Genomic DNA, 16061 nt, shown 5'->3' on the forward strand with positions numbered 1-16061 from the left:
AATATATGCAGCACTATTGTGTGGAGTCAATGCAGCATGCTAAAATTGGGCAAGTGAGGGAGAAAAAACTGTAGAGAAAGAGGAGAAAGAAGACAAGGAGGGAAGCACATGCATTGAGGATATGAGTCTCGTGGACATCCATCTTAACCAGGTTGCAGGCATGTTTCTGTCTCTTTCTTAGCTTAGGAGCACCTCCAGAAATACAAGAGTCTTAAAACTTGTTATTCAGCTTCTGTTATTCAAAAGACTGCACATAATGTAGACAGTCTGTGGGTAAAACCACAACATGTGCACAAAGGATTTCTGATTGCTGATTGGAGTTTGAATCTGTCAAATGGTAAAATGCACAAACAAGCTGAAAAAAGCCAGACTGAGACCACAAAAGGAAAGAAGCCAGTAGAGGTAAGAAAAAAAGACCTGTGTTTTATATCTCTTTTGTGATTACATAATATGCGTATTGGTATCAGCACTCTGCAAAAATCTTAGAAATGTATGGTTGCATTATGACAAAAATAAATTAACAATTTAATCAGCAGTTGAAAACAAAGCAGGTGGATGAAGCCACACCCAAATCTATCAAGAAAAATCATTTAATTGTATGGTTTTATAGTGAATGTTCTGCATGGTAATAATACTGTAATAATAATAAACTTGATTTTACATTAAAAGTTGCATCTCAAAGGGCTTTACAAGAACATACAAATAAAATGCATTCAAAAAAATGTTTTACCTAGATCAAAACATAAAAAAAAAACCAGACTAATCATGTTTAGGCAAGCCTGAAACATTGAAGCCAAACATTTGGTTTCAATCTATTAATCAAAATAAGATTGAATCTATTAATCACTTTTTTTTTTTTTTTTTTTTTTTTTTGCTGTTTAAATCCTTAAGAGTAAAATAAACTGAAATTGAAAAATGTATATATTATTCTTAATATGATGTGTCACAACTGCTTTATTTATTTAAATATGCCAAAATATATGTTTTATATGTTTTATGTTTGCAGCTATAGATAGCTGGATTGAGTTGTGTGTGTATGGTAAAACAGCTCACCACATCCTGTAGATATGCTTGTTTGAGCCTTATGGTAAGCTCTGTCTCATCATCCTTTGCAGGTGTGATGTATCTTTCTAAAACAGTTCAGGTGTTTTGACCGGTGTGGGATGATATGTGAAGGGATGGACTCCTCGGCTTTGACCCACCTATGTGCCCTGGTCCTGTTCATCTATATGCCAATTTGTCAAGCCTTTCTGCCCAACTTCTGGTCACGTGTACTTACGTTGTCCTATGATTCATACACCCATCAGTACATGACAGAACAAGCTATACTCAACATCACAATGGAAACTTTGAGCAGAATGGTGGAACATCAACAAGATTTAAATAATGAGGAGCTGGTAGGTTTTATGCACATATGCGATTCATTTTGCACTAGGTGACTAAATAATGCATGTCGTTTGCCAATGTCTGATAAATTGTTTCATTTGACATGCCAGTGACTGAGTTATAGGATGAGAATAAGTTTAGCACAGATATTTTCACTGTGTGTTGTGAGTGTAAATTATATTCTTTCAATTTTTTTTTTTTTTTTGGAATTATAAATTATTTCACACATTTAAGCAAATAATTTCGAGCGAATGCAATGCGATTAAAATCCATGAGCCCCGAAGTCTGTGAGTCATTATTACTAGAATAAGTGTTATTATTTTGATTATGATTGCCTGATGTTTCTTAAAAGTTTAGTTGTTATGCTTTCAAATTATATCACGTAAGAATTTATCTTCGTAAATGTGTCATTTTGTAAAAGGGGGCAGATTTGCCATATTACATGTTTATGCGTGTGCGACGAAAGTCTTACTAGCCAGTAATGATTTTATTGCCTTTGTTTGCGTGGAGTATTGCATAGTCTCACTGATCTTTTTGTTCCAGTATACTGGGCTTGGTCGGGGGTTTTGGCATGCTGTGGGTGAGGTTGCAAGTGCTAACGCTGCCATGGATTTCCTGAGCGCCACGCGGTCTGATCCAGTGTATCACTTTGACTCTGAGAGGGTAGAAGGAGCCACGCAGATGCTGCGAGAGTTCTGGGGCCAGACAGTGCTGCTGACCCGGACTAAAGAGTATCAGGGGGCTAGACGTAGTCTGGGCCAGCTTTTTCACTCATTACAGGTTGGCTAACACATTCATGTAATAGCCACACTATTTTTGATAAAGGTGAAGTGTGTACTTCTGCACCACCTATGTCACCAGTTGGAATTGTAAAAATATGTACTGTTTTCAAACAGGTTTAGGATATTCCCACCCCAATCTCACGCCATTAGTGGGGCCAATGCTGTGTCAGGAGTTTTGTTTTAGTGCCAAAGTCACAGTATTCACACCTTTCAGGGGAAATCTGCCTATAATGGTTTCCTAACAGTTTTATATTTTGCTTGGATAGCATAAAGTATTTTAACATAAAAGATTATGTCGGAACTATATCCTTGTGGGCAATGATCCAAGAAATATGCAAATGTGCTTCAGGCGAGTCAACCCAAGTTCAAGTCCCTGCTCATGATCCAATCCCTATTCAATTCCCCTCTCCTATCATTTACTGTATTTGTGTCAACTGTCCTATCATAATAAAGATCAAATTTTTAACTTAAAAAAAATCATCTTTAAAACACATACACAGATTAACATCCTCAAAATGTAAAACAAGATTCTTGTTTAATCAGAATATTGTTAGCAATACAAAATATATTAAGCAAACTCTGTGCCTATGTTTGTGTGTAGGACTTCTACAGTCATAGTAACTGGGTGGAGATGGGTCAGCAAGAAGTTTATCTCCACCTTCTTCACTCAGAAGAGCCTTCAGTTCCTGTAGCCTCAGGTGAGTCCTTCGTAAAATCATGAAACAGTCACTCTTCACATTAAATCTTTTATTGTAAATAAATAAATCTCTATTGTTTTCAGTGGACACCCCTACCTGTGCACAATGCTACAGATTTAGCTGTTACAGCAATCTCCTGGATGAAATGATTCGTAAGACAGAACCGCTACTGACTACTGGCTATTTCAGCACCTACCCTGTCAAACCGCCAGGTATAGGCATCATCATGTAACTTGAGTGACTAAAACATGTCCTGGTCGCATTTCACCTCAAAATTAAAATGAAGCCAATTTTTAGGATAAGAAGATTTTGCATTGTGACATTATTTCCTTTTCAAAACCTTGTTACTGTAATGTTACTTTTAAGATTTTATTTATGTACTTATTTATTTATTTTATTTATTTATAATGCCAACAACAAATAAGATTACTGGAATGAATTAATATGCACAATTGGATCCCCTTAATTGTAAGTCAGTTTAGAGAACCATGTCTGCTGAATTAATAAAGGTAAACTGAGTTATGATTCATTCTAATGATTTAGTAAATTACTTGCATAAGAAAAGCAACATGCATTGTTTTGCTATTTAAAGGGAAGTGCAGTCACGGTGGAATTCTGGACAGTAGTCGTCACCAAGGAGCTGAGGGCGGAATCAACAAAGACAGCACATCTCCGCTGTTCTCCCCTCATCACTTCCTCCATAAAGAAGCTGCCCATCTGGCTACCACAGCAACCCTTCGAGTGCTCCAAGACCTCCGCAAAGAGGTGGGGCCCAAAAGCTTCCTCAGGTCAGAGATCACTTTAATTTAACTTGAATACTGCTTAAAGGGATCTATAGGCTATATGAGGCAAGAGAGGAATTTCTGTTTTACTTTAGACACCTCATGTGTGACACAATTCAATTCACATTTGTTTGTATAGCGCTTTCCACAATACATATAGATTCAAAACAGCTTTACAGAAAATGCATGTGTGCAAAAAAATGCACAATTTAGAGTGATCTGTTATCATAGGTGACTGTGTCCAAGTTACGTATTTCAGAAATGTGACCCTGGATCACAAAACCAGTCACAAGTCGGTACACACACTCACACACGGGTAAATTTGTGGCAATAGCCAACAATACATTGTATGGGTCAAAATGATTGATTTTTCTTCTATGCCAAAAATCATGAGGTTATTAAGTAAAGATCATGTTCCATGAAGATATTTTCATACATTTCCTATCGTAAATATATAAAACATTTATTTTTGTGAGTGAATGCAGCATAATTGCGAACATAAATGGACAACTTTAAAGGTGATTTTCTCAATGTTTCGATTTTTTTGCACCCTCAGATTCCAGATCTTCAAATAGTTGTATCTCGGCCAAATATTGTCCGATGTATTATAACCATACATCAATGGAAAGCTTATTTACTCAGCTGTCATATGATGTATAAATCTCAATTTCCAAAAATGTAACCATGTGACTGGTTTTGTGGTCCAGGGTCACAAATGTACATATACAAATCACACATTTATCTAACAATGTATTCATTTAAACAATGTATTAATATAGGTAGAAACAATGAGCTAATTGAAGTAATAAATCCATGTTGTGAACAAATGATTTGGATATATAGAACGATTTAGCAGTGTTGCATGTTGATTCAGAGTTTGCTTCATCTGAAGTCCTTGCAGGAGAGTGCATTGTTTTTTCTTAAGAGCATTGTTTTTTCTTCACTCAATTTCTTAAAGTTGACAAGAAATCAAAATTGAACCTATTTACTTTGTTAGCGCATATTACTAGTCTTGTGGAGAACAATTAATTTGTGCAAGTTAATACACAGAAAAAAATAGTTTGCCGTGGTAATCTTTAATCAAAATCTGAAAAGTTACTTCTGGTCAGGAATGGCGTTCCTTTTCTGATGACGTCTGTTTGACGGCTTGGGTTGAAAACGCTTAACCACTCCCCTCAAACCGTTGGTCTGCTATGAGCAAAGATGGAGAGGAAGAGCGCTAGAGTAAAACCCTGCCCTCTGTTCAATATTCAGTTTCACTTGGAAATACGTCACAACACTCGAGAAAAGTTGTTTGCAACTTCCAGTTCACGGGGACTTTAAGAATGTGTTAAATATATTAATAATATTGATTTGAATTAAGTAATATTTGTGGTTCTTGAAACAGATCAGTTTAATTCTCCATTCTCAAATATTTGTATAGAAATTTCACAAATATATTAAGTGTATTATAAATAAATAATTGGTTAGTCAAATGCTAAATTCTTTTAGTGAAAAAAAAACTTAAATATACAGTGCTATGCATAAGTTTAGGCACCCATGCTAAAGTTGACTAAAAAGAGGAATAAAAAATTTTTTTTTGGAAATTGAACTTAATGCCTTAATTTAAAAAATTAGGAAAAATCCAACCTTTAAGGACACCAATTTTCTTTGTGAATGAATAATGTATCGTAAATAAATAAATGTTCTTCCTTAAAATACAGGGTGCATAAGTTTGGACACCCCTATGTTAAATTCCCATAGAGGCAGGCAGATTTTTATTTTTAAGTATTTTTATTTTTTTATTTTTTAGGATACTATGCATCCTGATAAAGTTGCAAATCAAACTAGCTATTAGGCTAACTGAAATAAAACCATGCCAATCTCAAGGTATGGTGAAGGCTATGTGATGATGTGGGGCTATTTTAATTCCAAAGGCCAAGGGAACTTTATCAGGATGCATAGTATCCTAAAAAATAAAAAAATAAAAATACTTAAAAATAAAAATCTGCCTGCCTCTATGGGAATTTAACATAGGGGTGTCCAAACTTATGCACCCTGTATTTTAAGGAAGAACATTTATTTATTTACGATACATTATTCATTCACAAAGAAAATTGGTGTCCTTAAAGGTTGGATTTTTCCTAATTTTTTAAATTAAGGCATTAAGTTCAATTTCCAAAAGATGATTTTTTATTCCTCTTTTTAGTCAACTTTAGCATGGGTGCCTAAACTTATGCATAGCACTGTAACTGTACATTTTAGACAAAATTAACTGTTGGATTTTTAGTCAATTATTTTGGTATGTTCAACTCAAACCATCAAGTACATGATATTCAGAGATTTTATTAAGTTAATCAAGTTAATTATTACTGTGATATTTACTAAGCCACTGAATTATTTTTTAGAGTGTAGTAATGTATTGCAGTAATTTAGTCTAGAGGTCATGCATGTATGAACTAACTTTTCTGCAGAAACAGAAATCAGAAACAGATATCATGTTCCTTAGCATAGCCATGTTTCTGAGGTGGAAGAAGGCTGTTTTTGTAGCAAGAAATATGATTCAATATGATTGAAATATGATGACACCTCTTTTTAATATTGAGTGCATGAGAAAAGATTGGTCTGCCTGTGAAGTTTTACTTTCTTGTTTCTAGTTTTGTGAAACAGAGTTGTCCAAAGATGCAAGACACATAAGTGATGAATTCTGTGGAAACCTGTAGGCTTTTCAGTGTCCAGCAGCCCCCAGCATTGGTCTTCGTCATTGACACCACCGGCAGCATGTTTGAGGAGATCACAGCTGCACGTCTCCGAACCTTCTCCATCATACAGGCTCGTGAAAAGAGCCAACACACTACTCTGCCTGGCACCTTCATTCTGGTGCCTTTTCACGACCCTGGTTAGAGTGATATCTTCTGCCTATTACAAGCATATTACAACACTGAACAAAATCCTAATCTGAGTTAGTAAACATTGTTGTGTCACTTCAACAATTTGTGCCACTGGCATATGTAAAAATCTGAAGAAAATTTTATGTATTTATATTTAATTCTATGTTGAGCACACTGATGATGAAGTCTGTTATATCTCAGGTTTCGGGCCAGTGAGGGAGACAGATGACCCTCATCAGTTCATGCAATACATGGAGGATCTGATGGCTCTTGGAGGTGGGGATGAACCAGAGATGTGTCTCTCTGCTCTTCAGGTAACCATATTGACTCTTCATGACATTCTTAGAAAACACTGAACACAACTAAACACAATTATTTACAAGTGTGTCTCCATCTCTGTGTGTCTTTTGTGTGTGAATTTGTCTGTGGATCAGTTGGCTCTAACCCATAGCCCTCCGCTGTCAGAGATATTTGTATTCACAGACGCCTCTCCTAAAGACCGTCATCTACAGAGAGCAGTCCAGGCTCTCATACTGGAGAAGCAAACAAAGGTAACTCAAAAACACACAGGCTGCATTAAAAGCAATAAACAGTAAATGCTATTATTCATTCAGTAATGTATGAAAAGTATTAATAGTTCAGTCTAATTACAAATTTACTATCCATTCCTACTTTGTGTGTTCTGTCTATTTATTAAAGTGTTCTGTTGTTTTCTTATAGCAGCATGCTAACGTACTGTGTCTCATGAGAGGAAAGCTATACATGTGATGCATATTCCAGATCAGTTATTTATGAATTTCCATTTCAGCTAGGAAGCTGCCTTAGAAAGAAGATGTCTATGTAGGCAACTATGTTCAGGACAGTGTTTTCCTCCATTTAATCAATACATGTGCTAGGTAAACTTCTTGCTCACTGAGGATCCAAGGTTCAAAGGAAGAGAAAGCGGGAAAAGAAAAAGAAAAAGAGAAACTTTATCTCCTGGTAGATTCTCTCTGTATTCCTCTCTTTCATCTATATCTGGAGGAATAACCATCTTCACGACAAACAAAGACATCCACCAAGTGTCAGCCATTGTAGAAGACACCACTACCTCCAGCAAGGTACAGTCAACTGGAAACACAAGAGGACCAAAAGACAATAATCTCTGCCTGTTTCAAGAATTTTATACAGTCCTGTCAGGATTCTGGATACAGAATTCTTCATAACCATGTTTCTTTCTCTGAATAGGTCACTCTGCTTCACACAGAGAGTGAATCGGATTCATCAAACTCCTTCAGAGTGGACAAAGCTGTGACGAAAGTGATGCTGCACATCACTGGACAGCTCACACAATGTGAGCTTGTCAGTCCCTTAGGTACTCATACTAATGCAGAGAACCAAAACAGTCAACCAATCACAGACAAATATGCTCTCCTGAACATTAACTTATCTTGGGTCATCATTGACATGCAGCTAAGCCAATAACTTGCAGATGTTTGATGACCAGATTAACGTCCTATACCAAGTCGCAAAGACCACACTGCTACACTCTGTTCTTAAAGGAGAACTCCTGTCAATTTTAACATTGAGCTAATTTTTTTGTACATTTGGAGTGCTGTCAATACAGAGAACAACGACAAAAATCGGTGTTGCCTACACCGAGTTATTCTATTTTTAAAATTTTCACCCTGTTGACTTCAATGGGGCAAGTTTTAAACCTGCTTTTAGCCTCTTAACATCCTTGATGTGTCATTACAAGTGCATAGCCAATGTGAGTGATTCCTTCAGAGTGAACACGAGTGAATCTGACTGCAGTAGATGTGAAAGATATGTATAAAAATGATGTTATTTAAGCCAGCGCAAATACCTGTGTTTACATCCTGTTTTTGGCTGAAGACCAAAGTAATCGATTGCCGAGTTCACGCGCGTGATCATAGGTAACTAAACCTATGCGTGTGAACTCGACAATCGATTACTTTGGACTTCAACCGAAAACAGGATGTAAACACAGGTATTTGCGCTGGTATTGAAAGTGTGTTCTCACTTGGAGAGTTGCGTGTGCTCAATGCTCAGTCTCAGGACTCCATGTGTAACTCCTCCAGTTCTATTCGTACTGCTCTGATTCTATGAAGGTAAAACAGTAGCAAAACTCGAGAGCATGTAAATGTGAATTTGAGAACTTGTACAATAAATATTCGTACTTGTACGTGAACATTTACACTCACAGCTCCAATGTGAAAACCTGTAAAATAAAAATCTGAAGTTGAATGTTGAAATTTGCACTCGCAGATAATAGTCACAAACCTGTATTCTGAATCTGAAGCTGCAGACAAGTAGACACAAATGTGTAAAATGCCATTCACAGAAATACAACGACAGACACAAACTTGTAATATATATTTTGCGTTTAATCTTACGTTCACATTCGCGGTACTTCCTCAATTAGGCACTTGCAGCTTCTCAAATCTGTCACTGCAATTTCAAATTTCGCGCCTTGACTTTTGCTACTCTTTTCGCGATATATCAGGTGCAAAACTAACTTGTGCACTTGAAACTCAGAAGCGGTGAGAGAGAAAGGGGGGGCGGGAGGAGGGGGGGTCAAAGGAGCCGTTTTATTGGTTGGTACCTAGCCAATGAAATGGGAGTTCGATGATGTCACGAAACCCGCGTGCACTGAAACACTAACATGGCTTAATGCATTAGACTGATATTAAAATAAATAAACGATATTATCAAACTCAGTAGACACAATGCTTATAATGCATACTACAGAAAAGCAGATGAGCACAGAATATGATGTAAAACATATGACGTATGCCATATATATATACCATCTGGTATATATATACCATAGACTGTAAAAGACACACACACACACACACACACACACACACACACACACACACGTATATATATAATTTATTTATGTTTTGTTTGTTTTTGTGTGTCCAACAGTTAGGCTATAGGGTGAATATTTAAAACATTTACATTTTTCCAAAGCGACTTACATTGCATTTCAAGGTATACATTTTACATTCTTATCAGATAATTTAGGTGCATTTTCATATTGCAATGGAATTGGCATATATAAGCAAATGTGTGTTCAGTGCAAATAAACTCGCTGCCTGTGTTTTATTAATAAAGTAACAAATTATGTGTTTTTTTATTGTTTTTAATTTTTATTTTATAACTGTTGGTCCATTAAGCCTCATTAAGTGTTTTCTTGGGTTCGAGGAAAACGTACAATAAAACGCGTTGCGTTCATATTCTGTGCTAATTTTTTTTTCTGTATGCTTTATGGTGTTTCCTGAGTTTGGTCTTTTAATACCACTGTCTCAATTAAACGCGTTGCGTTCATATTCTGTAAAACTATTCCAGTAAAACTAATGATATTTCATAAAAATATTTTCCAAGCGTTTTAAAAAATAGCTGATACATAAGCATAAATGTTTTCATTGTGGATGGCGTTGTTCATTGGTGAGGCATCGACCAATAAAATGACTTCATTCCGACCCCAGCCCCGCCCCCGACTCTGCTCTCTCAAGTCTGCATTTACAAGTGCACGAGTGAGTTTTGCTACAGGCATATCGCAAAAAGAGTAGCAAAAGTCAAAGCGCTAGGATTTGAAGTTGTACCTGCCAGATATGAGAGGTTGTGAGTGCCGACTTGTGGTTGTACAACGAAACTGAACTAAAGCACAAAGATAAATGTGTAGTACACAATTGTGCCTGTCATTTTGTTTATGTAAATGACACTTTACACATTTGTAACTATTAATCTGCAACTTCGAATTCAAAACACAGGTGTTCTGAGTATTGTCTGTGTGTGCAAATCGACAGATGCAGCTTTTCACATCAGAGCTGCAAGTATAAATTTCAACTTACAAATACAAATATTAATTTTACAAGTTCTCACATTCAAATTAGCAAGCTCTCGAGTTTTGCTACTGTTTTACCTTCATATGATTCGAACTGCCGTCTCCTGCATGGGAGGTAGGCATGCTAACAAGGACCCTCAAAGAGTACAGCCTCTAGTGTCAGCCGCTAGTGCACCTCTTGAGGCCAGAGCAGTGAGGTTTACTAACGCAGCTCTTACTGCTGCCCTCCATTAAAATCACCCCCTGAACCTCATTCCCATCCGGGTCACGGCACCAAAGTAACCCCTCCAGTTCCACTTTCACTGCTCCGAGCAGGATTCGAACAGGCGTCTGTGGCATGGCAGACGGGCGTGCTAACAAGGACACTAAAGCCTCTAGTGTCAGTCGCTAAAGTCCCACTTGAGTCCAGGGGAGTGTGTTTAATTTGTACAGCTCTTACTAGTTGGACTCCGTTATACATGCGGCCTGAGACTACCAAAGGAAGTGAACACCAGGGACTCAGCACATACAGAGATCCCAGAAAACTTGCCAGATACAGTGCAATCTGACTTCTAGGGCCCACTGCTGAATGATAGTCTGTGTTAGTCAAAACATGCATGTCAGGAGGTAGGGGAAATTCCAAAGACAAGTTTACAAGTTTACAATTAACCATACAAAATGTTCACTGTACCTTCATTAAAACACCTAAAGACAGAAGTATCCCTTGATGTATCCCTGCTGATGCACTTCGTCTTATAAAGAAAAACACTTCATTATCTGCGTCACTCTGTATCACCTACAGTACATCTCTGTACTATCTTGTACCTTTCTAAAAAATTATGGAACTTCATATTCAGCCACTTCACATGTTACAGTCTCCCGAGGATCAATCACTTGCATTGTAGTATTCCTCATTTGTAAGTTGCTCTGGATGATTTGTCTTATCTATCTTTCTCTCTCAGGTGTTCAGCAATCTCTTCCTGGTACTGATGGTCCTCTAGCAATGCTGGACTCATCTAAGGGTCTATACAGAATGAGCCTGCTGCCTCCACTAGAGATAGGTATATGGCAGCTTTCAATCAAAGCCATTGGACCAACTACATTCAGTATCCTAGGTAAAGATGCCAGTCTTAACTTTATAGAATTAAGTTAGTAATAAGATTAAGTAACAAAAGAAGTAATGTGTTTAAGCCTTAAAGGGTTAGTTCACCCAAACATGAAAATTCTGTCAGTAATTACTCACCCTCATGTTGTTCCAACCCCGTAAGACTTTCGTTCATCTTCGGAACACAAATTAAGATATTTTTGATGAAATCTGAGAGCTGGATCATTCCTCCACAGGCTTATGGACACCTTAACTTGCTGGCCCAGAAAATGTATTAAAGACATTGTTAATATAGTCCAAGTGACTCCAGTGGCTCAATCTTAAGTTTATAAAGCGACGAGAATACTTTTTGTGCGCAAAAACAAACAAAAATAACGACTTTATTCCACTTTTCATTTCCTTCTGAGTAATTACTGACAGAATTTTCATGTTTGGGTGAACTAACCCTTTAACACACATTTTTATTCAATTCTATTTGTTGAATATACAAAATGTGTTTCAAATTTCTTAGAGTTTTTCCAAATTGGCATTAACCGATGTTCTCTAGGTGACAGCAGCTTGGACTTCCTGTACTATTTTGCAAAAGAATCTAATGAGGCACATCCAGGACTAAGGAAACTTGAGGGCAGCCCTATAGCAGGTCTTTCTTATTGTTCCCTGAGCCATTTGTTTAATGTTGAATTTTCATTGTTGTTGATATATATATACACTTGATTATGTTCTTAGCATCACATTTCTTCTTAGGAATCCCAGTGTTTTTAGTGGTTGCAGTGACAGGCCTCTCACCCAATGAGGAGGCCTCATTCAGTCACGTGACACTGTTGGGACCCAAAGGGGAGAGCCTGCAGAAGGTATTGCTGAACTCCTCATCTTCTTATTGGTCTGGAGAGGAGTTAGTGGGTTACATAGACTCAGTTCCCAGGATGCCATTCACCATGCGTCTCTCAGGAAAGGATGGAAGGGGGAACCTGCTCGAAAGAGTTTCCACTGAGATGATTCAACCAACACACGTACAGCTACAGGTATTAATGAATTTGAGAATAATGTGCTGGCAAAATGTAAAACAGCAAACTGAAAATTGCCCCTTGTCCCCAGGTGCTCTTTGCTCCACAACTTCTCCCAGGTCACAACTCCACTGTGTTGTTTGAAATATTTAATCATGGACCCAAACGTCACTTCAGTCTTTCAGCAGAAGATGACCATGGGTATCTCTCCCACCGAGACCAACAAAGGTGAGAACGGAAGAAAGACAGAGCCAGTTAAATGACACAAAAACTACAGGTTTTTACTAAAATAATGTCTACCTAAATACTGAATGTTTATCAATATTTATTAGTTTGGTTAAAGATGAATGTACTTTTAATTCCAGCCAGAGATGTTAAATAAGTCCCTTACTATTGATCCTTTTTTAGGCTGTTTATCGGTATGGGGAGCTCTGTGAAGAGGGAGGTTGAGCTAATGACCCCTCAAATTGCTCAGACAGGGAGGGCAATCACCCTGACTTTGACTGTTCATGCAGAAGACTCACCAGACTCAAACTATGCTGTGGTACACCTGATAGTGATGCCGGAGGTAAGAACCATCACAATATTTTATAATGAAGAAGGTCCCAGGTTCAAGTCCTGACTGAGCCAGGAGTCATTTCTTTAGAATTTTATTTTCTCCCAGTTTCTGTGTGGGTTTCTCCCAAAATCCAAATACATGGATGAGAATTGGAGACACTATAGTCCGTAGGTGTGAGTGAGAATGTGAATGTGTGTACCCTGTGATGGACTAGTTATCTGTTCATGGTGTTTCCCCTGCTTGTGACATGAGATGCTGGGTTAGGCTCCAGCGGTTTGGAGAATGGATGAAAGATTAATAAATGCTGTCCACATAATATCTTTAAGGGGAACTTATTCCATCCGATCACCAAAAATAACCAGTTGTGAAAAATGGTTCAGAAAAGTAAAGTTAGTTCTGATAACAGGTTTAGCAGCATTTGTTTGCAGATGTAAATTGAGATGATATTTTGACATCTAATACAATGACATTCATGCATTTTTAATGTGACTTAAGACTTACTTTTTTGGGCTTACTAGCCTATTATATTAAACATTGTGAATGTTTTTAAACATGGTCTTGTGACAATTCCAGGAGCCTGACAAAACTCCTCCGGCATGTTCTTCTCTGCAAGTGGAGTCCTCCTGCCCCTCTCTGTGCTCTCAGGGCAGCTGGAAAGTCTCATTGGTAGCAAAAGACAGAGGTCACTCTGGTCTGGCATCCATACAGCTGGCACAAGGAGAAGGCACCCTCATTCTGTCTGAAGTGACTACAGAGAGACATGTACAACATTTCCCACAACTTCATGAAGAGACCATGGGAGGAGTCCATCTCCCTTTGCTACAGCCACAAAAGGACACCTCAGAAATCAATAATCACCACCTTGGAACAGGAGCTGAACATGGACATCAAAGGCTAGAGGGAGTCCAGTTAGTTAATGGGGATCATCCAGTGAACATTAGTGAATGGACAAAGGGGAAGCCTGTAATGATGCATTATTCCTCAGGCTGCTGTGCCCCTCAGGCAGAGCTTGTATTGTGGGATGGAGCGGGTAATATGAGACGCTGTCACCTCATAGCCAGTCAGCAGAGGGCATTACGAGAAAACAACAGGGCTCACAGTGGAGAATTTACTTCACAGCTAGTTCTCATGTTGTGGGGTCACACAGCATTGATTATTATCTATGATCCCAGATAAAATTTGCTTGATTTACTGTTTATGATGCAATGGACAGAAAACATACTAGTTTTAAATACTAGTACACAAGCCACAGAAAATAAGAATTATCACTCAGGGATGGTATATTCTGGAAATTGTTAGGTCTTCAAATGACATTTTGTATTACTACTGTATGTCATTTTAGTACAAACAAAAACGTACAAGTAGGTCTAATTGAATGATTTCAAGTTTTCACAATTTATAACATGCCAAATGGAGCAGTGTGTGCAATCCACCTTTTACTGTAGCTGCAATAAAACTTCTCTTTTTTTACATATGGCATATGTCTGTTCTTACCCCCTTAGACATGATGAAACATAATGTGAAATGGCCCAGAGAGAGAAAAGAAAGACAATGCCACAATATTTTGGCTAGGAAATCCTATTGTGTTACAGAAATTAGTTAATGAGGATAACCTCAACTTTCGATTCCAAAACCAGGTAACTTTCAGGGTATGAAAGAAGTGATAGCTACTTATAGTGAATATAGTGTGCAAACACGTCAATAAAAGTGACCCGGAGGTAATATAGATGATATATAAAATAGATGAGCTGCAGGTGCATCGTCAGGTCTTTTGTTTTCAGACCACTCTGTGTATGTGTGCGTCAGTCTCTCTCTATCTCTCTACAAAACTCACTTCAGATCTTTATTAGGAGTTAGTGTTCATAACTGGCAGTGTGCAGATTTCTCTCTTTCTCATCTCAACAACAAGTGAAAAGAGTTCAAAAGTTAAAAGAAATCAGCTGGTTAAAAATTAGTCAACAGCAGAATAAGCGCTGTGTCCCTCCATGTCCTCGTCCTATGTCAGAACTGGATACACACGCTTACTGCTTTGTGTGTTTGGGGGAGGAGCATGCATTTGCTGCATGGATTCAGGCGAGTGCGAGCATTGTGAATTATTAACTGTCAAAATGCTTCATGCTCGCCTGCATTACCATTGTGGGGCTCCCAAATGGATTTGGCTGATGAGCAAGAGACAGGTCCGTCCCTTTCGCTTGCTCGTTCACCAGATCCACATGTTTCCTCACGTCATCCCGAAGCACGCTCCAGTACTTCTTCGGCTCACGCGAGGGACTATGATGAATCCCTTGGGTCTGCGCAGCCATTTTCTGAGCGTTCCTCGCACGACGATAAATCCGTCAAGGAATTACTCGAGGTGGTTACTCGCGCGGTGGCCAGGTTACAGCTTGACTGGCCCCGCGAACAAGAGACCCCCAAATGCAGTAAGCTAAAGGACAGGTTTCTGTCCAGTGGCAAGTGGGAGGGACCACGACATCAGTCTCTCCCCTTTTTCGAGGACCTCCATGATCTAAATCATGGAGTAAACCATATACCTTGCGTATGTTGACTTTTTCGACTATCGTGGGTGAGAAGTCACGCGGGTATGCGGAGATGCCCCAGGTTGAAGAGATGCTCGCGAGCTATCTCTCGCCTGGGTCTGCATCTTCGCTGAAGAAACCTACCCTCCCCACGAAGCCGTGTAGAACAACGTCGGCTCTCGTGGGTACAGCTGCAGGTCAGGCTGGTGCTGCGCTGCACACCATGGCGGTGTTACAGGCATACCAGGCTGACCTCTTGAAGGATTTGAGTGCGGGGGGGACTATTGATGAGGAAGCTTTCACTGAGCTTCGTAGAGCCACAGACCTGTCTCTTCGTGCCACCAAGCAAACGGCCCGCGCCATCGGCCGTTCAACGTCTGCTTTGGTGAGCATGGAGAGGTATCTGTCTGGCATCATAGACAAAGAGAGAGTCTTTTTACTTGCCCCGATATCCCCCTTTGTTTTATTTTGTGATGCAGTTAACTCCGTATTCACCAGATTTAGAGAAGTTAAGAAACACGATG

The 16061-nt window shown here is 38.6% G+C and overlaps 1 protein-coding gene across 1 annotated transcript; it reads left to right on the forward strand.

Moving 5' to 3' along the window:
* Positions 1 to 391: 391 nt before the first annotated feature.
* Positions 392 to 14490, forward strand: vwa7 (von Willebrand factor A domain containing 7). Its single transcript, XM_081372018.1, has 17 exons — positions 392 to 402; positions 1116 to 1397; positions 1930 to 2166; positions 2770 to 2866; positions 2950 to 3078; positions 3459 to 3654; positions 6351 to 6526; positions 6720 to 6832; positions 6953 to 7069; positions 7415 to 7618; positions 7746 to 7872; positions 11316 to 11468; positions 12006 to 12098; positions 12203 to 12480; positions 12554 to 12690; positions 12871 to 13030; positions 13595 to 14490. The coding sequence occupies exons 2-17, from the start codon at positions 1164 to 1166 to the stop codon at positions 14195 to 14197; spliced, it is 3054 nt and encodes a 1017-aa protein (XP_081228144.1). The 5' UTR covers positions 392 to 402; positions 1116 to 1163; the 3' UTR covers positions 14198 to 14490.
* The last annotated feature ends 1571 nt before the right edge of the window (positions 14491 to 16061 follow it).

This window comes from Scardinius erythrophthalmus (genome assembly GCF_964197995.2).
Source record: "Scardinius erythrophthalmus genome assembly, chromosome: 8".
In the NCBI taxonomy this organism is placed as follows: domain Eukaryota; kingdom Metazoa; phylum Chordata; class Actinopteri; order Cypriniformes; family Leuciscidae; genus Scardinius; species Scardinius erythrophthalmus.